The sequence below is a fragment of the Fundulus heteroclitus genome, chromosome 23 (assembly GCF_011125445.2).
Source record: "Fundulus heteroclitus isolate FHET01 chromosome 23, MU-UCD_Fhet_4.1, whole genome shotgun sequence".
Taxonomy (NCBI): Eukaryota; Metazoa; Chordata; class Actinopteri; order Cyprinodontiformes; family Fundulidae; genus Fundulus; species Fundulus heteroclitus.
This window is the reverse complement of record NC_046383.1, coordinates 10,295,725-10,319,500: the sequence shown is the minus strand read 5'-3', so window position 1 is coordinate 10,319,500 and position 23,776 is coordinate 10,295,725. Positions and strand designations below refer to the sequence as shown.

The 23,776-nt window shown below is 40.8% G+C and overlaps 1 protein-coding gene across 2 annotated transcripts in view; it reads left to right on the top strand.

The window, feature by feature from the left end:
- LOC105937734 (protocadherin Fat 4) overlaps nucleotides 1-17,275 on the top strand; it is a 142,448-nt gene extending 125,173 nt beyond the window's left edge. For both annotated transcript variants that reach the window (XM_021324844.2, XM_012879216.3), the window contains 6 exons: nucleotides 2,044-2,129; nucleotides 3,525-3,704; nucleotides 4,147-4,271; nucleotides 6,371-6,588; nucleotides 11,819-12,080; nucleotides 14,170-17,275. In XM_021324844.2, coding sequence (XP_021180519.2) covers nucleotides 2,044-2,129; nucleotides 3,525-3,704; nucleotides 4,147-4,271; nucleotides 6,371-6,588; nucleotides 11,819-12,080; nucleotides 14,170-16,082 — 2,784 coding nt within the window. In that variant the 3' untranslated portion in view covers nucleotides 16,083-17,275. The remainder of the gene's footprint in view (nucleotides 1-2,043; nucleotides 2,130-3,524; nucleotides 3,705-4,146; nucleotides 4,272-6,370; nucleotides 6,589-11,818; nucleotides 12,081-14,169) is intronic.
- Nucleotides 17,276-23,776: the final 6,501 nt, after the last annotated feature.

Below are 23,776 nucleotides of genomic sequence, written 5' to 3'. Positions count from 1 at the left end.
ATGTGATAAGGATACCTTCTGAGGGGCTTTCTATCATATTAAACTGGAAAGTGGTTCGGTGCATGCTTGGGACTTACCTGAGACATTATATCACTTGGCTGACTTGAAAACATGTCGGAGAAACTCCAAATGAGTTGGACTAGGTTGCTGAAAAGGAGAAAGTGTGGGGAGCTCGGTTAAAGCTCTCCCACCGAGAATCTGGCATCAGAAGAGCGGTGGAATATTAACCGATGGACAACCTACCTCTGACTAAGTGCTGAGCTATCTTACCTACTGCACTGCCATCCATTCATCAATTCATCCATCCATCCATCCATCCATCCATCTAGCCTCTGGTTTTATTTGCAGTGTTGCATCTGTATGCTTGAATTTGTTGTTAACGTATTTCAGTTTAAGCTAAATTATTTAGGGAAATTTAAAGGAGCCTTTTTACCTTTTTTTTAAAGAAAAGCTCCTCACCTTCTGTTGTGGAGCTCAACGCGTTGATATTGCTTTTAGATTTTTTTTTTCTCCTAGCAGCAGTTCTGCTTTTCATCTTCCTACCTAACTAAAATAAACCGCTTCTGTCTGCAATCAGGCGGTGTATTTTAATAGCATAGAGCTCCGAAGTCATTTGGATCTTCTCACCTCACGCTTCACAGGACATAAAATAATCGCTTTGTCCAAAAACGTTAACAGCTGTTTAAGTAACATGGAATTTGTTTATTTAGTGAATCATTTTTAATGTTAGTCACAATAAAGGCGGGAATAAATCTGCTTATCCTTGTGTTGAATATTTGGATTAGCTTGTTAAAATAAGGAAGGTAATTGGGCACAGAGGACCTGTTACATCTAATCAGTTAACGTTGGCGTATGTTTTGCATCCATACCGTTAGCGGCAACGTATAAATCCTGCAGAGGTTAGCGGGGGGTCCTGGATGCCTTTGGGTGAGAGGAAAGTTTCTCCCTGAACAGCCAATCTGTCCGTCAGTGAGCTAAAAGAGAGAGACAGACGACCAGGCGGACACAGGCTGCCTCCTACGGCCAATTTAAAAACTTCAATTAATCTTTAACATGCTGTTGGACTGGAGGCAGTAATCCACCTTCATGAGAACATACTAAGCAAAGCTCGGTGGATGTAATCCTAAAAAAACATGCAGAGTGGACAGTTTTATATTTTTAAGAAAGTACAACACACCAAGCCAACCAAATAACTGATGAGCACTTCATATTCAGGGCAATTACATTACAAACTGTGTTAATTCTCATCTAGGCTACTTTTTCTGATTTCTCTGAAGGCCTTCACTAAACGTGTGTTTCATTTTTTTTTCTCTCCAAAATATGAAAAACCAGCCAGATTGTCACAGCTATGCATTTCTTTATGGCTTCGCCGTTAGAGATTTGGCTTATTTTCCATTAAATGATTTGGATAAATCTCTTGATAGAGGTGGAAAAAGCTTTTTTAATAGTTTATCATGGTCACATTTTGCACAACAAAACAATCGAGTCCAGGTTTTATATCTACTTGATCTGCAGAAAGGATCTCAGGGGGAAAAAAACTCACTTAAGCTGGGTAACTAAAGCAAGGCAGTTACTGACAATTATTTTCATGCAAATTGACCTTTTTTACATTTAGTAAATTTTTATCCTTAAACCTTAATGGATTTTATTTTAATTGTATGTGATAAACCAAGACTGAATAGTGCATAATTCTGGAAAAAAGAAAGGGATAGATGGTTATCTATTTAATTATAAAGTCATAGATAATTTTTATTCCACTTTACAGATGTGACCTATTTTTTACTTATACAATTTTTTTATAAATCCCACTGATGGCTGTGGTTGTAATGGGACAAAATATGAGGAAAAAGAGGTATAAATAATTCTGAAAGACATTAAGTGGATTTGCTCTCCCAGTTGCCTTTTAGCGAAGCTGAGAGATTAAACTTTCTGTCAGGCTCAGTCCACCACTGATGATTCAGGTCTGATCAGGATTTCCTTCAGACAACTTTAACGTCTTCTCTCAAACATTGACCGTGTGCTTCTGTTCTCCTCATCCTACAGGCAGCGTCCCTCACCGTGGATCTGTGCAGTGATGAGCAGGAACCAGGATACTGTGCTGTGAGCAACGTGGCTGTACACGCTGACTGGTAGGAGAGTCTCACACACACACATCCAGCAGCTTTAATCCATCCAAAATGTGAACAAAACTATATTGCTAATAATTTATAGTGCATGGTCTTTAAAGCTAATGGAAAGATTAGACTTGAGCAGAACAGATTTATAGTTGTAGTGGTGCTCTTTGACCTAATGATCAATATTCCTTTTCTTTGCAGTATAAAAGATAAACAGACATACAATTTAATATCTAGAGTACGGTGCAAGTGGCTCGTTGTATTTTCCATATCTTAATATTATTTTTTATAGAGCAGCCAAACATTCTGGTAATCTTATTCATGGTCTTTAGGAGCATTTTTCTTGGCTTTTTTCTTTTTTTGGTGGAACCAGGATGGAACAGTTTTATGAATTAAAGGACCCCCCCCAGTGTTAAACAAAGACATCACCACAACACGAAACATAGACAGTAATATATCATCAAGTAATACGGAAGTGGACTGACTGACTTCCATTATGATAATATCTGTTTGGTCAGGTCTTAAAATGCCTGCGGAATAAATTAAAACGTGTGTATATTTGAGCCACTTTTTATGTGCAAATAAATTGAAATAAGACAATTTTTACACATTTCTACATTAAGCAGCCTTTAAATCTTGACCCTGCCCAAACCTTAACATAAGAAAGTATAGACGGATTTTTTGTCCATGCTAATCCAGATCTGTAAAATATTTAAATGCAATCACATATTTTTCCAGGCTGTGTAAGAATCCTGTACAAGCTACTATAGAGCCCTTTGTCAAACATACTTTTATAGTGAGTCAACACTAGTCAGTGAGAATGACATCATGTGTTGGAGCAAATATGCCATAAACCTTCATTAAATCGCCAGTTCTCAGTGCCTGCACACACTGACAGCCCTAAGCCAGGCATGGTGCGAGTGTGTGTGTGTGTGTGTGTGTGTAGTTGTACTTGCAGCCGAGTGAGGTTTTATTTTATTTTTTGCACATTTTACTAGCAAAATGAGGACATAAAAATTGTAAAATGAGGACATATTTTTGGTCCTCACCTTCCTTTCTGAGCTAGAGGTTAGGTTTAGGACTAAGGTGTCAATTAGTATCAGGTTTAGGTCATAGAAAGGGCTAGAAATAAATGGCAGCCAATGGAAGTGAAAGCAAGGTCCTCACTTTGTATTTAAAACATGGAAGTGTGTGTCGGTGTGAGGGGGTGGGGGGCATCTTTGCATGTTTTCTCCGTGTCTTTGTGTGGAGCTGAGGTCTTGGCCGAGTTTCACAACCATGTTGTCGTGAAGCTCGCTGACCCACAGCATCTTTTTGTTGACGTGTGGGTGCGTGTGAATGCTTCAAGGCCCCTGAATGCATCCGTCAGCTGTTGGATTTCTGAGCGCGTGCATGTCTGCGTGTTTGCAGGATCCTGGATGTGCAGCCCAACCGCCTCTCGGTCGGAGGTGTCAGGTCGATAGAACCGGTCCTCCATCGCCGTGGTCAGATCGCCACCCACGACTTTGTGGGCTGCATCATGGAGCTCGCCGTCAACGGCCGTCCGCTGGAGCCGAGTCAGGCGCTGGCATCGCGTGGCATCCTTGACAGGTCTGCACCCCCCCACACATCCCCGGACTCTCTCTGTTTCTCCGTCTTTTCCCCTTTATTTTTCATCCGTCCATCTTCTCTAACCTTCTCGGATCCCGCTGTGGGACATCTGTCCACACTTTCAAATCCTCCCGGGAGTTTTTAAAAGATGTTTTTTTTTAACCACAAATGGCAGACCTTTGACGAGGGGAAAGGCAGTTGCTGAATATTTTCTTCTCTATCTCAGCAGTGAATAGTGAGGCAAAGGCAGATCTTTTAATATGCTAATCCTCCGGGGTTCTTTATTGGTTTTTGTACTGCCGCTCCGGGAGACAAATCAAAGCTCATCTGCTCCTGTTTTCTGAGTTTCTTTTCCAGCAGACCCTCGGGCTTCTTACTGTGAGCCTGAGTTGTCAAAGTGCCCGTCTGATTGTCGGGATTTTGTATGGCTGTGTGTCTATAGATGCCCAAGACTGGAAGGAGCCTGCACCGCCAGCCCCTGCAGACATGGGGGCACCTGTTTGGACCACTGGTCTTGGCAGCAGTGTCAGTGTGTGGACGGCTTTACCGGAAAGTTCTGTGAGAAATGTAAGTTTGCATCGTTAATTTTGTCACTTCTATATGAGCTATATGGAGAAAACGGACAACATTTTTTTGGCGCCACATTGTGATGTACCACAGCCTCTGCAGCACCAGTGCACACACATTCTGAGGATTACATATTCTTACTGGAAACAAATAGTGGCATTACTGAGAAAACTGGAAACTATTGTGTGTTTACTGTCAGGTTCAATTTGGTGGGAAATCTGCTGGTTGACTTTACAGCGTGAAAAAACAGAACCATATTTTTCTAATCCAAATGCAGTCATGTGAAAAAAAAAGAGAGAAAGAAAATGCTATAGAGTAGATCGAGACTCTGCAATGACAGATTAGGGAAAAAAAAAATTATTCCAGTAATCAGAACCAGAAAAGTTGCTCCTCGGGTCATCGTAGAATGAGGAGCAACTCAAAGAGCCCTTTTTTGGCCTTGTGGATTTCTTCATTTGTGTAAAGCACGAAGTCCAAAAAACTCATTAAGGGAAGAACGATTTCTAGGCTGACACAAACTAGTGCAAAGATCTGAAGTAGAAGGAATCGACTCCCCATGAGCCTCTGGAACGGCTGCAGAGGAAGCTGCAACACGGCTGCATCGTATCTGCATCCAGGAGTTGCACTAAGTAAAATTTTCTTGAAATTAGTGTATTTCTCTTTGATTTGAGCAGGGATGAGTATTTTTACTCCTACAATAAGATAATTAGACATCCCGCACTTGAAATAAGATGTAGATGAATGGTTTTGTTTTAAATGCAAAAATCTTTTTCTATTGGCAAATGATCTTATTTACCTGCTCAAATCAAGGAAAAATATACTAATTTCAAGGAATTTTTACTGACTTTTAGTTCCCTTTTACAGTGTTGTTCTGATACAGGAAAAGACCACGGGTGTACCACTTACACTTTGGAAGATACGCAGATATGTATCTTCAGAATTTACCTCTCAAACCTTAGAGGACGGCCATTTTCTTCTTGCAAACTTGCGACTTTAAAATATAACAAAATACCCTGGTTTACATATCATAAATCCATGCCTTTAGTTGTGAAAAGATCTATCTATCTATCTATCTATCTATCTATCTATCTATCTATCTATCTATCTATCTATCTATCTACAAGATGCATATTAAGATAAATCATCACTTCTGAAGGCGGATGGTTGCACTAGACATTATGCACCGGATAAATGCCTAATTTTTTTAGATTTAGAGAAAAACATTGGGAAAAAAAATGTACCCATTTCTAGTTGGTATAGATTTTTTTGATAAGTAGCTGCAGTGAAACGCTTTATTTCATAGGTGATAGGAAGCTGGATGGCAGATGCTAAGTTTAGCATCTGTTGTGAGTGGCTAATGGTTTACAAGGCCTAGTTTTATCTCGGTAATTACAAACTTTATTTTCTCTGTAAGTGTTTCACTTACTGGAGACCCGAACCTCAGTGAAAATTTAACCACTGCGTGTTACTGCTGTTTCAAATGACAGAAAGGAAAATGTCACTGGGTCAAAAGAAAACCTTTTGGATGACGGCTGATTACACCTTTTATTACATTTTTATCCATGATGTTTTTCATACTTGGAGTCTTGAGTTGGGACTTTGCAGATTTTGGGCTGCACATACTGACTATATGACAGCTTCAGGGCTTCAGTTGTTTTTATTACACTCATATTTGGCTGAAGCGCAGCTATTAGAGTGCTTTGGAACATAAAATCTTATCATGCACTTAAAGGCTTATGTTTATATATCTAATAAACACATACATTTGGTATTACATTAGGTTTTGGGGATTACATTCACATTCAAGGCATTTTGGTACGGTTCTTTCTTTAAGCTTCGGTCCCTGAGAGAGCATATGTAAGGATTTAATGAGTTACCCAAAGACGCATCGGCTGTTCCGGGGACTCCCTAGCATACTGGAAGGTATTTGTAACCACTGGTGAGAGCATGGGGACAAATATTTGGCTGTGGAAGTGGAATTGGGAAAATAATTTCAAACCCACAGCCGCCGAGAGCGAAGAGGAAATTTTCACTTGGCACATGAAACGTCTGTGACCTCAGCAGAGACTCAGAGTACTTTCTGTCTTTTTTTTCTGCAGACATGACAGCAGACACTGCCCTGTCACTGGATGGCACCGGCCGCCTTGACTATACCCTGAAGCAGGGCCCCAAACGTGACGTCCTGCTCAGGCAATCACTGCAGGGCGCGGCGTCCGACGCCATCAGCCCGAGCAGCCTGGAGGTCAAGTTCAGGACACGGAGCAAGAGCGGCACGCTGCTGCACGTTCAGGAAAGCAGCAACTACACAACTGTTAAGGTGAAGAAGGGGGTCTTTCTTAAGTGGAGTGACTAAATGTCCTCTTGTGCAACTGAATTCTGTTATTAGACCTTTAAGTTCAGGTTTTCAGCCAGCCGAGGCATGGAATGGCGAAAATGTATGCGTGTAGCTCCAGATAAAGGTTTGCAGGATTCAACAGTCTGTTCATCCCGCACCTCCTCAAAGACGTGCTCTCACGCTAAACGGCCTCACGATACAAGGCAGAGATAAAAGCACAACAGTAAAATCTTGTTCTGGCTCCTACAGATGAGTGTTTCTGCCTGTGTGTTCCAGCGATGAGCTAAAAGTTCGAACTCCTGGATGGGCGCTCATTTTTGTTACGACCAGGTTTGTGGGATGCAGCATAAAACAGAGAGCGATCGCAGACTGTAGGAAAATACTGGTTTTTATTGAGCTGGGAGAGTACTGAAAGGTAAAGTCTTAGAGATAGAATGCCAAACCAAACACAGCAGGACCTAAAGTTCACATTTATCCTCATCAACCCAGCCAGTGAAGACAGTGCACCAGCCAAAGACCATGACGAGGGGTGTAACACCATTGATAACTGGGTCTGAGATCCTTCTGTGGGTATGTGTACAGCAGAATACACTGAGCACTGAATGTTGCTTCGGGGAGCAGCGTTTTTCTGTTAGGAGCACAAACGTGCTGACTTCATTCACTAAATTTAAAAAAATATATATACAGGGCCTCCAAGGCACAAAATTAACTTTCCGGCCCACTCCTAATTCACTCATTACTCGTATCAGAGAAGATTACAAAGGAAGTGAGAGCATGCAGTTCAACTGTACGGAAACACAGTCACAGTTTAAAGGAAGCACACCCACTTTTAAAGGTTTTACTCTTAAGGTAAATAAAAAGTGACCTGCTTTTTGCCAGGTTCTACAATCATCTAAATCACCCAACAGACGCCACACTGTCATTTTATTGAACAATAGAAAAAAATGGACCAGCTCTGTGAGGATAACGAAGTACACCCTTCTGCTTTTGCAGTATTTGCAAAGAAAGTAGCTGTTCGGCTGTGCAGATCAGATGCATTGTTGCTCCCTGTTGGACTCTTCGTACCTCAGATAGTGTACCTCAGTTAGCATGTGAAATATCAGGGCTAAACACAGAAACTGAGCTAGTATCACTTTTTTGAAAGCTTTGCCTTTTTGTCTCTGCAAATTGAAGCCGTTCTGCCATATTCTTTTTAAAGTTGCAACCCAATTAAGGCACACAAAAATACAAGACAATGCTCATTAGACAAATGAAACTAAAGTAGAGATAGTATGATGTTTTTAAATAAAAACAGCACAAACATCTCATTTCAACTGTGCAGGACGGTGGTTGCGGCGTGACCATTTGGGCTTGTTTTGCTGCCACAGAACCAGGGCACGTTGCACTAAAGGAGTCGGGCCATGAACTCCTCTCTATACTATTCTAGAATCTAATTTGAAGACATCTATTTTGACAGATTAGGCTTCTCCCCAACTGGGTCATCAACAGGACAACGGTCCCAACCACAGCCACAAATCTGCATCAAATAAGCTAAAAAGGAAGTTATTAGGATGATAACAGCTCCTCCACAAAAAAAGTCTTAAAGAAAACAAGTACTTCAACTTATTGGGTCTAAGGTTTCTTTTACAAGGTATAGAATCCTGTTGTTGGACATAATGGAAAGCTTTCTTTACATTACTGTAGTATCAGATATTTCCTGCAGAGACCTAGTAAAAGTTGCTCTTGTGTTTGTGTGTGAGAAAAGCTCTGTAGCAACTGATAGCCTTTTTAAAGAGGTGACTTTTTGTTGAGGTATATTCCCACCACTACCTCTTGTGACCTGGGATTTTGGGCCGTTGTTATGTCTTTAACATGCAGCAGAACTGTGAGAGGCGCTGATCTGATTGGTTAGCCCCTATATGTGTTTTTGCTTTCCAGAAGGAAAAAAATTAAGACTACAGATCGTTAAGGAAATAACATTTTAACAGTGTTATGTTTAAAACTAAACTGTTAATAAAGATTATTCCTGCAGGAAGGTTATCATAGCTATATATAAAGCAATATGGAAACTTTTTTACATTTTTTATTTAGGCACTCCTTTTGCTAAGTGCAAAGTGCTTCTTAATTAGAATCCCTTCTTAAGAGAATATAACAGCCTGGACCGAGCGTGAACATTTTTCGCCACTGACTGTTTCTAACTGGAATATTTATCCATAAACCAGCAGTCATCAGCACAGTGTGACTGTAGAAAAGGTTCACTGATCTTTCTCAGAAATCTCCCTTTTAGCCCCTCTCCTCTTCCTCCCTCCCGTTCTGACTGATCCTGGGCAGCTGCCCAAAGAGGCCCGAACGTTCATTCATCGCCTTCAATTTTCCTTTCAGACTTCTCAGCCCCATTGACCACTTCCCACTGTAACAGGAGGCTTTTTTCTGCTATGATTTGGTCTTACGGCCCAGAGTGGCTTCTGGTGCTCATCAAGTCACCATCTCAGCTTTCTAAAGTATTAAAGCAACTATAAAACAAGAAAACTTGGTGTGGGAATGCATACTGTGCAGGTATATATATTAAGACAACTACATAAACAGTGATATGAAAAAACAAGATGTTTAATAGATAAGTCGTGATCGGTTTCCCAGCTTTAGAGTGCTCTGTATTCTTTGGCTTGGAGTGCTTTTTTTCCACATTTCCCATTTTAAATCAATTCTTCCGGAAGCTACTTATCATGGCTGACTTTGGGGTTCTTAGTAAAGGGAGGAGAACAAGATTACTTTTCCATCGAAGTGAGGAGAACACGAGATTACCATTCACAGAGAAAGCCACAAACTCACAGTTGATGCCAAAGGGAGGCTTATTAATTTGGTTTAAAGACACATTCTGTGCTTTTTTCTTTTTTCCCTCAAGCCAGAGGATGAAGCATTGCACTCCCTTTGCATCCATTTGTTTCCAGGCTTTTGATCATCCTCTGGGTAAATGGCATGAGCAAAAAAAAAACACGCAAGTAGTGAGAACATGATAAAGTGCAGGGTGTCCTGGCAAGGCAAAGATTTAAGAGCATCAAGCTGCATTTTTGTTTTCGATCTCTGACTTCAGCATCCCAGGCTGAGAGCCGTTCGGTGTCGGTTTGGTGCAAACTCAGGAAACACTTCCTGCCATCAGTTCTGATTATTGTTTTCAGGGCAACGCATTGCATTAATCTGAAAAGCTGCAATCTTTTTTTTTTTTTTTTTGCCTTTGTCTATGTAGCTGCTCCTCACAGACAAAACTTTTTCTGACTTTGGAAAGATTTGGGGAGTCAGTATTTTGTTGAGCGTCTCGCCATGTGTCCTCTTTGATATGTCTAATGTTTATATTCACATAGTAATATCACTGTTGTTTATCTTATTTTATTAACAGTATCAGGAGCACATAAAGCCTTTAAATTAATGTATATTTTATTATAGTGGTATAATCTTTTATCTTATTATCCAAAATACAACCTTTAATTTTAGAACATTTCTACACTTCTATGAAATTTCAGCAGGTTAGACCATATAGACACAGGAATCTTTGGTCATTCCTGTTTGTACATTCAATTCAATTAAATTCAATTTTGTTTATAAAACACCAATTTATGAAACATGTCATCTCAATGCACTTTCCAAAGTCAAATTCAATCAGATTATACAGATTGATCAAAAAATGTCCTATATAAGGAAACCCAGTTGATTGCATCAAAGTCCCGACAAGCAGCATTCACTCCTCCTGAAAGAGCATAGAGCCGCAGAGTCGTCTGCATTGTTGATGGCTTTGCAGCAATCCCTGATACCGAGCAAGCATGGAGCGACATCATCTGCACTTTTGTAGAGTCTATGGGTCCTCTCTGATTTTCCAGCAGCCATTTATCTAGAACCGCCAGCTATAATGCTCCAAGGTTCCAGTGACCTTTATAAGAGAAACAGGTCCACAACATCATAGCTTTTCCTCCAAACTTAACAATGGGCAGCAGTCGCACCTAATTTATTATACTGCTGTGAAAGGACACGAAATGCGTCCTTAATATAAAATTTTCCAACTTTCTGATTCACTTCATAAAAATAAAGTGTAATATAAGAAAACATGTTTAATAATGTTGAACTGTTATATTTGCCAGTAATGTTTGGTTGGATGTATGCCTACAATTATGCTAATGCATAAAAACAAACAAAGTTGAAAAAAATCTTTTGAGGCTTTTTAAGAGGGTTTCTAATGCAGCTGTGAACTTGTGCGTTTTGGCTGTTGTTATCATTTAGGGGCTATGTAACTCTAGATAGAGAAAAAAGTAATCAGAAATGTTGTCTGTTGCTGAATAAAAGCAGATTTTCCATCATGACCAAAAACGTTTTTAATCAGTCTCTCCTCCACCTACTGTTATTCTATCAACGCAAGTTTCATAAAATTCTTAGAATGTTTTTGCATATTCCTGTAGACAAACAGACTTCACCAATTACATGACTTTCCTGGCAAGAACAGGAAAAATGTCATTCGGACAAACAATCCAAACACTGAGGACAAACGGAAAAATACTTGTCAGTATGGTCTGACATCAAAATTAAATAATTAAAAGCGAGCAAATAGGAATGAAAAACCTTGTTAAACATCTCTAAAGATGACTAATAATAATAATTAAGATTGTGTATGACCTTCACCGGCCTCAAGCAAAGGAACCCCCTTCTTTAACTGGTGCCAACCTTAAGAAAAAAATTCACTATTTCACAGTTTACAAGGGAATAAACTCACTGAGTTTTGGAAACTAAAGTCAAAGGCAGTAATTGTGTGAAAACCAAAGGAGAGCTGTTATAAGGAGCTTGTCTCTCAAGGTTCTGACTGAGAACCCTTTAAGGAGACTCTAAAAAATATATGACATTTAATTTTGAAAGGAAAATCTAAATTTATCATTGTCAAATGGATTTTGTATAGTTATTTTTTTCTTCGGTTGTCTTTTGTCAAGATTGAAAATAGATTTTTGTCCTCATTAGTGTTTTTATGTTTTCCCATGATTCAATTCTCTGCTACATTTTTGAAAATAACCCAAAAATATTAGTTGAAATGATGAATTCCTCTTGGTTTTTATGGTAACGTTTTGTAGAAAACTGTATCCAGCCTTTAGCTTGAAACTATCTTGATATCATGATAAATGCAGAAATGTTTTTATTTGGGATGTTTTTTTTTTAATATAACCAAATAAGCAAACATTGTTTCTGTTCTCTCCCTCAGTTGAGGAATGGCAACATCAACTATATCTCAGATGCAGGCGTTGGTGGGAAGGTGGAAAGGTCTTTGGGAGACTCTGTGTTGTCGGATGGCCAGTGGCACACCCTCCGGATGTTTAAGAACGGCTCATCCACCGTCCTCCAGGTGGACGCCGGGCTTCCCAGACTCATTCAACACGCCACCCAAGACTTCGGAGGTCTAGGTGTTCTGACCTTCTCACTGGGGGGGATCCCACCTGGATCTGCTCAGCAGAAAACTGGAGCAGGTAAGAACTTTCTTTTGTGGGTTATTCCATTTTTTTTCATTTATGAAGTAATGCGTTAGTTTAGCTGTGGTTAGATATGGCCACAAGTCATGTTTTCTGATAAATTTTGACCACTACCTGCCACACTTAGCATAGCAGACTTCATAAATAAGGCTCCCAGAGTACATCTTGGCCTCAAACAGAAAAACAAATTAGATATCTTGTTGGAAGGAAGTAACAAAGATGCACCATGACTTCTTTTGCGACAATGAGGATGATGCTTTGGTCTCTTGTAAAATATGACCTGAACCAAGAAGGGTGTCTCTGTAATAAATGGTACTTCTTCATTGCAACTTTCAACTATTGCTATAAGAAGGGGTGGAGCATGCGACCCATCAACCAAGTTGAAGGATCTTTATAATCTGGTTGGAATGACTCCTGGACTTTTCCCCAGCTTTTCAGAGACAAGATACTTCAGAGCATATCTATGCAGTCCTATTTAATTAGAATATCCCTTTCAATGTGGCTCACTTGTCAAATTAAACTAACAACCTTTAAGCAGGCATAAAAATCTTCTATCCATCAAGCCTAAATTTCTGTTTCTATTTATTTATTTTATTTTAATTGGTTTGATGTAAAATTTGAAACTTAAATGTTGTGTTATCCACCATAATGAGCAAAAAAGGCTTCACAACATCTCTCTGTGTGGATGGATGGATGGATGGATGGATGGATGGATGGATGGATGGATGGATGGATGGATGGATGGATGGATGGATGGATGGATGGATGGATGATGGATGGATGGATCCATGAGTAGATGATCGTCTTTGTATTTTTCAGCTCATGCTTGAAACCTAATCACTGCAGGATCAGGGAGAATCAGGGAATATACAGGAAAACCTGCAGAAATGGCTCCATTCATATTTGTACATAAATATAGCTGCCATCTCTTGGCCTTTAGCTTTCCTGGGAAACTGCACGTGTATATCAGGGCTAAACAATTTTACATTCATTTCTGGTATTCTGTGAAACAAAACTATATTCACATGTAGTATAAGGGTGTAAAAGTGTGAGGAAACATTAACAGCGGTTGTAAATACCTACTGCAGGAGCTTGGTACGGTTGGCAAACGTATGTGAAACCGCTCTCTAACTGCTGAATTAAGCTGCTATCCAATAAAATTTTGACAAAGGAAAATTTCTATCAATTATTCACAACAGAATAGTTTAGTTTAATTTTACTCTATTCTGGAAAATGTTAACTGTTAGTGCTAAACTCCGTCCCATATCAGCTTTTCTTAAATCCCAGATCAGATGTCCTTGAGTAAAAGTTTGGAAAAGGTGAAGCAGAGGGTTTCCAGGAGGAGGTAATGCAACACAGTAAATTTTAGGATTTCAAGGGGAGGGAAAAACAAGGCTTACACTATGTACTAATATGGTAAAAATTAGCCATTTGAATGATTTGTTGAGGTCTTTTACAAAGGGACCGTTTCAAAACAAACACGCTCTCAGCACGCAGACCTGTGGCAGTCTGCCTGTTAACCAGCCTTTACCTCAGTGTGTGTGTCTGAACATTTGGGTTCTGTTCTGCGCTCACTGCTCCTGAGCTAATGAAAAGACACAAATGGATTTAATCTGCAGTGGGATAAATTCAATAAAAACCTGTTTACATCTGTGAGGCAGCGCTGTTAGGCAACAGGCTGAATTAGACACAGAGACATTCATCCAACCCAGATGCATGTCTTGAAGCTATAATGGCCCCGACGATGGATTCTCTGTTAGAAAGTATTTCATACGTCTTCCTTAAAACTGGCCAGTGATGGATGTTGCCCATTTTAAAACATATAAATATATATCTATCTGTATATTTTATCACAGGAGGAGCTTTCCGTGAGAAATTACCAGTTGCATTGCTTTTGTCCTAAGCTTGAACTTATTACCCATCTAAACAAAATTCCTGTACCTCTGATTACAGCTCCCTGTTCCTGCTGTTTATGAGGACATGATCCAGGCCAAACGATTTTTCCTTTAGGCTTCTGTTATGTGCCGGTTACCTGTTGGTGGCTGTTCTTGATACTAATTCAGTTCCTTCCTCCATTTTCCTGCAGGGTTTGATGGCTGCCTGGCGTATGTGAGGTACAACGGGGAGAACCTGCCATTCACTGGAGAGCACAGCCTGATGACTTTAACCAAGACCAGTTCATCTGTAAAGATTGGCTGCAGAGGGCCCAACCTGTGTGAAAGCAGCCCGTGTTTCGACGGCCTGATGTGCATCAACCAGTGGTACACATATCAGTGTGTCCCACCCGGTGACTGCGCCTCTAATCCCTGCCAGAACCACGGCAGCTGCATGCCAGACCCCCATTCAGGGTTCACCTGTATCTGCTCTGAATTCTACACTGGCAGGACTTGTGAAACCCTGGTGGCCTGTCTGGGTGTGCAATGTCCTCAAGGTACTGTCTGTACCACAGCAGACAATGGTGGCTTTGTCTGCAGCCCAAGTCCCACAGTCGAAGCCATGGTCCTCCCCATCTGGGCTGTCCCGGCTATTGTTGGCAGCTGCGCTACAGTCCTCGCCTTGGTGGTGCTCGGCTTGATCCTGTGTAACCACTGCAAAGACCGAAACAAGACCAAAGTGCCAAAGGAACCCAAGGAAAAGAAACCTAATGAGAAGAAGAAGAAGAAGAAAAAGAAGAAGGGTAGTGAAAATGTTGCCTTCGATGATCCAGACAACATCCCACCATATGGAGATGACATGACAGTACGAAAACAACCAGAAGGGAACCCTAAGCCAGACATTATTGAGAGGGAGAACCCATACTTGATATATGATGAAACAGACATTCCCCACAACAACGAAACTGTTCCCAGTGCTCCCTGTGCTCCATGTAATGGTCCAGAAGCAGACATTGAACATTATGACATAGACAACGCCAGCAGCATTGCACCGTCAGATGCAGACATCATCCAACACTACAAGCAATTCCGCAGCCACACTCCCAAGTTTTCCATTCAGAGACACAGCCCGCTAGGCTTTGCCAGACAGTCTCCGTTACCACTCGGAGCAACAAGCTACACTTACCAGCCTCAATACACGCAGGCCTTGAGGTCCACTCCACTAAGCCACTCCCACTCAGCCTGTCCTACCCCCAACCCTCTCTCCAGACATTCCCCAGCTCCATTTACCAAACCATCTTCCTTCTACCGAAACACTCCTACCAGAGACCTCAACCTGGCTCGCCGCGAAGGCAGCCCGCTGGACATGCACAATGACCTGTGCCAACCCCCACCCATGTTTAACTATGCCACCCGGCTAGGGAGGCGCAGCAAAAGCCCGCAGACAATGGCTGGCCATGGCCACACCTCCAGGCCGGGAAGCCGGCTGAAGCAGCCAATTGAACAGATACCACTAGAGACAGGGCCTCCAGTGGGGCTGTCCATAGAAGAGGTGGAGCGGCTCAACACGCCGCGTCCACGCAACCCCAGCATCTGCAGTGCCGACCACGGCCGCTCCAGCTCGGAGGAGGACTGCCGCCGGCCGCTGTCGAGGGTTCGCAACCCTGCTGATGGTATTCCAGCTCCAGAGTCCTCGTCTGAAAGTGACTCACATGACTCCTTCACCTGTTCGGAGATGGAGTACGATAGGGAAAAGCCTGTCTCCTACAGCTCCAGGGTTCCCAAGCTCTCACAAGTCAACGAGTCAGATGCTGACGACGAAGACTATGGCGGGAGGCTCAAGCAGAGGCGGTACTCTAGCCGTCGGGCAGAAGGAGGGCCCGGCATCGCCCAGACACCTGCTCCTGAGCAGCACTACACCCTGCCACACAAATTGGGCCAGCAAGCTGGGGGCTTCAACTGGGACAATCTTTTGAACTGGGGGCCCGGCTTCGGACATTATGTGGATGTGTTTAAGGACTTAGCCTCGCTTCCTGAGAATGCTGCAGCGAAAGACATTGAAATGAACAGTGGGGATGGTTCAGTAACCATTCTAAATGAAGGAGAAGCTGAGCAATATGTATGAGACTATTTATTACACTGTTGTAGAATACTGTCATTCTCCATTCTTTAAAAAGAAGACTGTATATTTTGTGAGTACATTGAACTTTTTAGTGATACTCAACAGAAAAAGACGACTTTTAATGCAGTAAGGCAGATAAGCGGTGAATTATCTCATCGTTGCCACCTTGGAATAGTTTACTAGTCATTTCTAAGTTTAAACTGTACAAAATGTGCATTCATCTCTCTGAGGCCTCAATACAGCGTAGCCATTGATACTGGATGGATTTAGGAAGAAAACCCTCATCTGAATCCAATTTAGGAGCTTACATTTATCTTGATCCAACATTTTTGTTCTTTATTACCAATAATATCTCCCCTCCTGAAAAAAACCCTGTCACACTTACAGTGGAGAGATAAGAAAGTTGCTAAATATTAACTCACAGAAGGTAAATGCTAAATTGGCTTAAGTAATCTGACTTTAGGGGCACATTTTTAATTTTCCTAAAAAGAAGTGTGTGTGTGTGTGTGTGTTTGATCCAAACGCTCCTGATGCATCTCTTCTGTGTGAAAACAAGTGCTTCCAATGTGTCTCGGACCCCACCAACGATCTGATCTCTTTTTGTCCGTCTTTGCCTTACTCCGGTTCCTCCCCTAAGACTGGTTAAACGCTCCAAGAGTGAAAGGTAATCACGTCTGCTGCCTTACAGACATTTAAGGATTCTGTTTCATTGGCCTGAGGAGATAAAGTCTTTTCGGGGAAATAGCGTTTGTTAAAAAAATTACATTAACACTCTCTGACCAGCCAATATTTTGTCTCTGGCACTTGTGAAAATTAAAAAAAAAATATGTTGATCCTGTAAACATGACCTAAACTAAAACTCAATGAACTTATGTACATTTTTATTATTTTATGGGAAATCACAGTCATTTGTCATGTTGGTGGTGTCCTTGTTCATTATGTTGATGTGTATGGTTTCTACATTTTTGTACTGTTTATTAACTTAAAATACTTTAGAAGTGTTTTATGCAAATTTTCATACGCTGAAATGTTATGTTCTTTCTTTCGGGGAAAGTAAGATCGATTACTTATTTTTTACATTTGTTACATATGTAACATCAGTATTTTCCACTTTTGATAAAACTATAACATGCTGTATGCTTTGTACCTGTAAAAAGCCAATAACAGAATAAAAAATGGTATTTATTTAAAAAAAAGAGTTTCTCATTTCTTCCTTCTGAGCAGTTCATTGAGATGCATGTGAGCGTCTGCACTTTTTAAAAATAGATAAAAATCATTTGGGAGCTGAGTTATTCTCCATCTGTGCAGGATTTTAAATGATACACAGTCTTAGCAAAACATTTAAGAAAGCATTTCAGGACCCGAATGAAACCGAGCCACATCACTCACAGCCAAACCAAACATGGAGTGGACAGCAGGACACTGGGCTCCCTATTGCTTTTAACAATTATTTACACATGGTTTATTTAACAGAACCCTGATTTTTTATCATAGCTCAGTGGTTCTGCGTGCTTATCTGCTCCATAATTTAAGCGGGGGCATCCAGGGAGCATTGAGAAGACTGACAGCCTAAATTTGGACCAATGAAATGCTCTGAAGCTGAGAAGATAATAACGCTCAGAGTTAACGAGACCCTGGGCCAATGGAAGGGGCAAAATGGGTCCATCACATTTATCCCTTTCCCCTCATTCTAATATGTGATTTTGCTTCTTTGTCACAATGAAATTTTTAAGATCTTTATGCTCGTTTTCTTTTGTATTAGGGATGACCGATCACAGAAGAGCAAATCATGTAAATTTCACAAAAAATTAAGGCTGACTGAACTGAAAAATAAGACAAATGTGGTATATTGAACATAATATTGCATTGAAAAGGTTGTTGGTTAATAACTTGATAATAAATATTGATAATAAATAGTGATAATCACGTTGATATATTTTGTCTTACAGAAACATGGCTGCTGCATGAGGATTATGTTAGTATAAATTAGTTAACTCCTAACAATTAAAATTTTCACATTCCTTCGAAATACTGGAGGGAACAGCAACCTTCTTTCAGTCAGATTCATTTATCTTTGAGTTACTTCATTAGTATCATTGCATTGTTACAATTGTATTTACTCAGATTGCCCTGCGCTGCAGTCCGTTTCCTGTTTTTGGAGCAGCTTCCGGTTCGCTTGGCATTCCCATATGTATTCGAACCGCTCCAGACTTCAGTTTGACCGAGCCAGGACCGAGGTTTTGAGGTGGACCCACCTCCCCAACCGAACCAAACTTTCTAAGTGAATGAAGCAGAGTCCAATTAAAGTGCACTAAAGGGGGCTGATGTGAATGCACTCTGAAATAAACTTCACAGGTTCACAGGAGATAAATATCAGGAGTTCCCTCATCATGCTCTCTGTAGGTGTGCAAAAGGGGCCTCCAGCAACAGAGGGTCCCGTTGTTTGGCACAGTGTGGTAGCATGTAAAACATCCATTAGGACTGAAGGTAATCTGTCTCCCTGATTGTCTTTGGGAGCAGCCTACTGTTGATCATTTGAGGGGTGTTACCATTTTCTTTCCCACAAATGCCACTGTTAGACGCTTTCCAGACAGCTACTTGACATCACCAGCTTGTAGGAGAGGTTATGATGTGTTTAAGGATTAATTGAGGCATATATCTTTAAGAGTAAACATTGCATGTTACATTATTGGGACATGGCCCTGAAAAACTTTGAGCATGTGTTTTTCCTGTCAGCCTAAATGTGGTTATTTCACTGGGTTGTGCTGTTTGTATTAACATTTGAGTTATCATTTTCAAACATCAGTTGTAATGTGTTTCATAGCGCTGAGAAGCAACCTATTCATCCTGGATGGAGGTGCGAAAGAAATGAGATTGAGTTTCCCATGGTGGAGTGCTGTCTCATGTTGTTTTCTTCTCTGCTGAGGTTGTCAAAGTCATCAAATCTTCACTCCTATTAGGATGATTTCCAAACTGACTCGGGTTTTCTCATAATTCATGTAGAGAGGGATCAGTGTCTGTCTTTCATCCTGAAGAAAACAAAATCTTTCCAAAGACAAGATGGAAAGATCAAAATTTTTTTCTTCACTTTTACCAGAATGAAATCAAAAGCACAGTGATTTCCGGATTAAAGATGTTCTCCTCCGCCTCTGAATACAGTGTTATTGTTAATATGTCCATAAGGTGCAACATAATCCAGACGCAACCAAATTACTAACAATATGTTTGTTGTTGGGTGAGTGTTCACTCACTTATTTGTTCTGTAGGATCTCAGGAACTATGCTATAGTCTGCAGATGTGAACCCGTGGAATATGAGTAGAGATAAATCACACCAGCAGCCGAAAGGACTCACTCACTCACACATTTTTGCACCAGTTCCCTTCTTTGTGGATTTTAGGTAAAAAAACTTGTTTTAAAAGGTTTTAAACCACTATTGTTATAATTCTCTATGTTGTTGTGTGAGGCTTTGTCTTTTTTTTTTCAAATCTTTTTAAAAAAATCTCTGTGGAGAAGTTTATTTTTAACGAGATTATACATCATATTGTGCATCAAAGCATGATTGAACTCCCAGCTCATTAACCGTGTCAATATCCTATGTTATGCAGAAAACATCCCTACTAATGAGAACCTGGTGACGACTTAAATTTTGCAAAATAATTTCTTCTTTCTCTGTTCAGACTGCTCAGATATCTCTATTTCCCTGCTTGCTGTTGCCTTGTCCTTACCTTGATCTGGAGTCTTATCAACGTTTACCATTGAAGCCTTGATTTAGGCGACCATTCTCAGACCAAACCCTGTGGAAATCCCAGGGTCACCACAAAGAGGCCACGTGACATCTTTGTGTCCTGTGTTGTTCTCCACAACATTGCTCCTGTCAGAGGAGAACTGCACCCTGCCGTAGAGATGTTTGGCTCTGATTATGATGACTGTCCTATTGTGCAGATGTCAAAGATGGAATAGTAGTCAAATATATGCAGAAATGAAATCATGTCTTTCTGAATTTTAAGCGGGGTCAAGTTGTTTTTTGTGTGTAATATATTATGAAAAAACATTCTAGTTGTCAGATAGGCATCAGCCCCCCCCCACACACCCGTGACCCTGCGTGGAAAAGCAGGTATAGAGAATGGATCGATGGATGGATTTTAGTTGTACATCACTGTCCATCAAAGTTTCACATTCACTAGGCAGGCAGCACCTTACTTTCAATCAACCAATTTATGTTGCTTTAGTCAGTGGTTACTGAATCAGTGCATCGATACTGTACTGATGATGGCATTTCACTGCGCTTCTGAAGATGCTTCACATGAAGTTAAAGGAGCAATGAGCGATATTTCTCCCCCAGGTGGTGCTTGAGCACTGTCTGTAAACCAAAACAAAATGTATGACAAGCCGTACCACTCCTCACCTTCACTTTAGCTGCAACCCGGCCTCTGCTTTACCTTCTCATCTGTCACTTTGTACGTGCATATTTGTAAAGAATAAATGTATAGCAAAACAGCATCACCTGTCGAAGGAACATTTCAAGTGAAGTTCGTCACTCATAACTTTATAAAGCTGTTTGCGAGAGAATATTTTGATCTGCTATGGGTGACATGGTGCTTCAACTCTGCGCTGCTCAGACGGTGGTATTTCAGGGCAGGGAGGGGCAGCTGTTGACATGCACGTACGTGCACGCGCAGCCAGCCCAGCTATGTAAAGAAGAGACTGGAGAACAACACAGAGCAATGCGGTGTGACCTCATACCATAGTCCATCTGAAATATTACCTTTAGTTCTTCACATCACTATTTTTTGTGTTCTTTATATCTAAACTAATGACATTTTGCTTATTGCTCCTTTAGGGTACTCTGAGCTGACTGACCCTACATATATCAGCTGTTCAGGAACTAAAAACTCAGTATCCCTGTTTAGGGTGAGTTGACCCAGAGTTCAAGAATACTCTGTGTGTGGAGGCCCCTTTCTGTAACAGACCAGTGATCCTACTAGTTCTTTGGTGCTAGCAAAGCATCTCTTCTAAATCGAAGATGTCATGGGTATGTAATTTTGTTGAGGCTTTGTTGTTGAATGGTTTTGCTTTAATGTTTGCTAATTGGTCTTAATTTTGTAATCATCACACCTTGTTTTTATCAAGTTGTTTTTTCCCAGTAAATATTTAGTTACATGTTTGTATTCAGTGCTGCACAACATTGATAATTTCTTTGATTGCTGATAAGGTATTATGTACAAACAGATGCCGACTAAGATAAGAGAAAGGGTGAAAAGAAAGAGACACAAAGAAAATATATAGAGAAAACTGACAAAATCCAACAACCAGCTGCTACACAAAGTCCTCCGATGGCCACTATGTGGAAACTAGGAAATAACAACCATGGGCACCTGCAAAGAGACACAAATAACAAAAACCAACAACAAGCAAACAAACTAAAAAAAAACAGACAGCAACAACACCAGAAGCAAGGATTTAGAACCAAATTGTTGATACCGATGTAGAAAACTACAGGGCAACACAGCAATGTAGTACGAGAGAGTGTGTGTGTGTGTGTGTGTGTGTGTGTGTGTGTGTGTGTGTGTGTGTGTGTGTGTGTGTGTGTGTGTGTGTGTGTGTGTGTGTGTGTGTTTGTGTGTGAACATGCAAAATAAACTTGATGAATGACTTAGGAGGTAATTCAGGGATTAATTCCGCTGCGTTGGAGCAGGACACATCTAAAATATGCTGGACACTATTTATTGAGGTATCACGAAATGGAAAAGAGCAAATGCTACTTCATCATTGTCGAGGTGTTCCAATCACTCAGATTGTGGCTCTTGTTAGCTGAGTCTGGAAACAACTTTGCTGCTAGATAAACAAATCGCTACTCCAACCTCAGAAGGCTCACTGTCCGTGTGGAACAACATGAACCCACTACAAAATTAGCCAACAGTCTTGGCAGTCTTCTTCAGGTCGCAACTGGATCAAAGCTGCAAATTTCTGCTTTGATAGGGGTTTTAATTCTCAGTGTTCTGAAGCCAGAGTTTCCTTTTAACTACATTAAAGCATCCACGAGGAGCTGTTTGGAAATGAAAGGGGAAGACAGATGTATGGGAGTCAACGGTTGTGTGAGAACGACAGTGGCTGTCCCATCTCTTTCAAGGTTGCTGTCTAACTTGGTGTAACCGTGCAGTTTGACTGCAGTTTAGAAGGGCTTGAACTGATCCAGACTCTGGTTGCAGCAAGCTTGGGAACATTTACACAGGCATATGATGGATGGATTGTCATCCTGAGATCTTTTGCCCAAGTGTCGCCGTAAGGAACTGCTTTGGGGTGTTCTGCAGAAGCAACACATCTGTTTTAGATAAACTTTGTGATGCTCTGCTCGCTCAGCAACTTTTATTTTCTTTGTTTGGTTTGTTCTAAGACAGGGGATGATGCTGACTTAAGTGCCGGCTTAATCACACTACCATTGTCACGCACTGTGAACTTCAAAAAAGAGGAATCTTTAACTGTTTTTCTGCTGATAAAAAAAACAACTCTTTGCTTTTGCTGTTTCACTGTGTTTTCAGCTCATTTACAGTCTGGTCCAGAATTGTGGGAAATAACCTGTACTCTTCATACGTGACAGACAACAGGAGGTGTTGGAAGCCTGAAACTAAATTTCAGCTGTTGATCAGAGTAACTGGAATAATAACTGGCCAGAAAGTAACAGTAATAATAGTAATATCATCTTTATTGTCATTGAAACATACATTACAATGAAATTTGTTTTCTGCTTTTAACCCATCACCCTTGGGGTGATGGGTCACCATCCCAGGTGAGACATGAGAATGTTTTAGGTTGATTTTATAGTAAATATCTTATTTATAGCTCCTTTAAGATCAACAAGTAGGTTGTTGAATTGGGAACACAGTTGGGCTTTTTTTTTGTCTTAGAATGGATGCAGACTAACATCAAGCTTTGGTACAATCCCTGAGTCTTTATAACCTTTGATCAAAACTACCTACAGCCCCCAGGTACTATATTCCTTATCCTTCAATTTTCCCATTGCTGTAGCTTGCTGGTGAAGATTCTCAGTCATCCAGGTCATGGTCATTCCAAAAAAGTTAAAAAACAAAACAACTGGACTTTTTTCCGAAGTTTGAAGATGTTTCGCTCCCTATCCAGAAAGCTTTCTCAATTCAAATTGTCTAGAGTATTGTGGAGTTTCAAGCTTTATAGTAATGCCCATCAAAGGCCTTGTAATGGCTTGGATAACATGCAAATTGAACTGAAACAGGTCCACGCCTCTGCAATGGGGAGTCTTTAGGGTCGTTATTAGCCTGGCTTACAAGAGCAATGTTTTGATCACCCGAATGGGGGTGATGATTGAGGTGATAACTGGCTGGAATCAATCCTATAGCTTTGTTGTTTTTGAGAGTTTGAGCCCTAAGTGCTCCTCCTCTGTTTAAGGTTGTTTGTTCTCTCTTAACGTAGATGGCTTCCTTCACGCCCCTTTCAAACCATCTGTCTTCTTTGTCCAAAATGTGAACATTTTGGTCCTCAAAAGAGTAACCTTTGTCCTTAAGGTGTAGATGGACAGAGAGTCTTGTCCTGAGGAGGTAGCTCTCCTGTGTTGAGCCATGCGTCTGTGGAGAGGTTGTTTGGTTTCTCCAATATAAAGATCAGAACATTCCTCACTGCACTGAACTGCATACATCACTCCGCTAATTTTAGGATTGGGGGT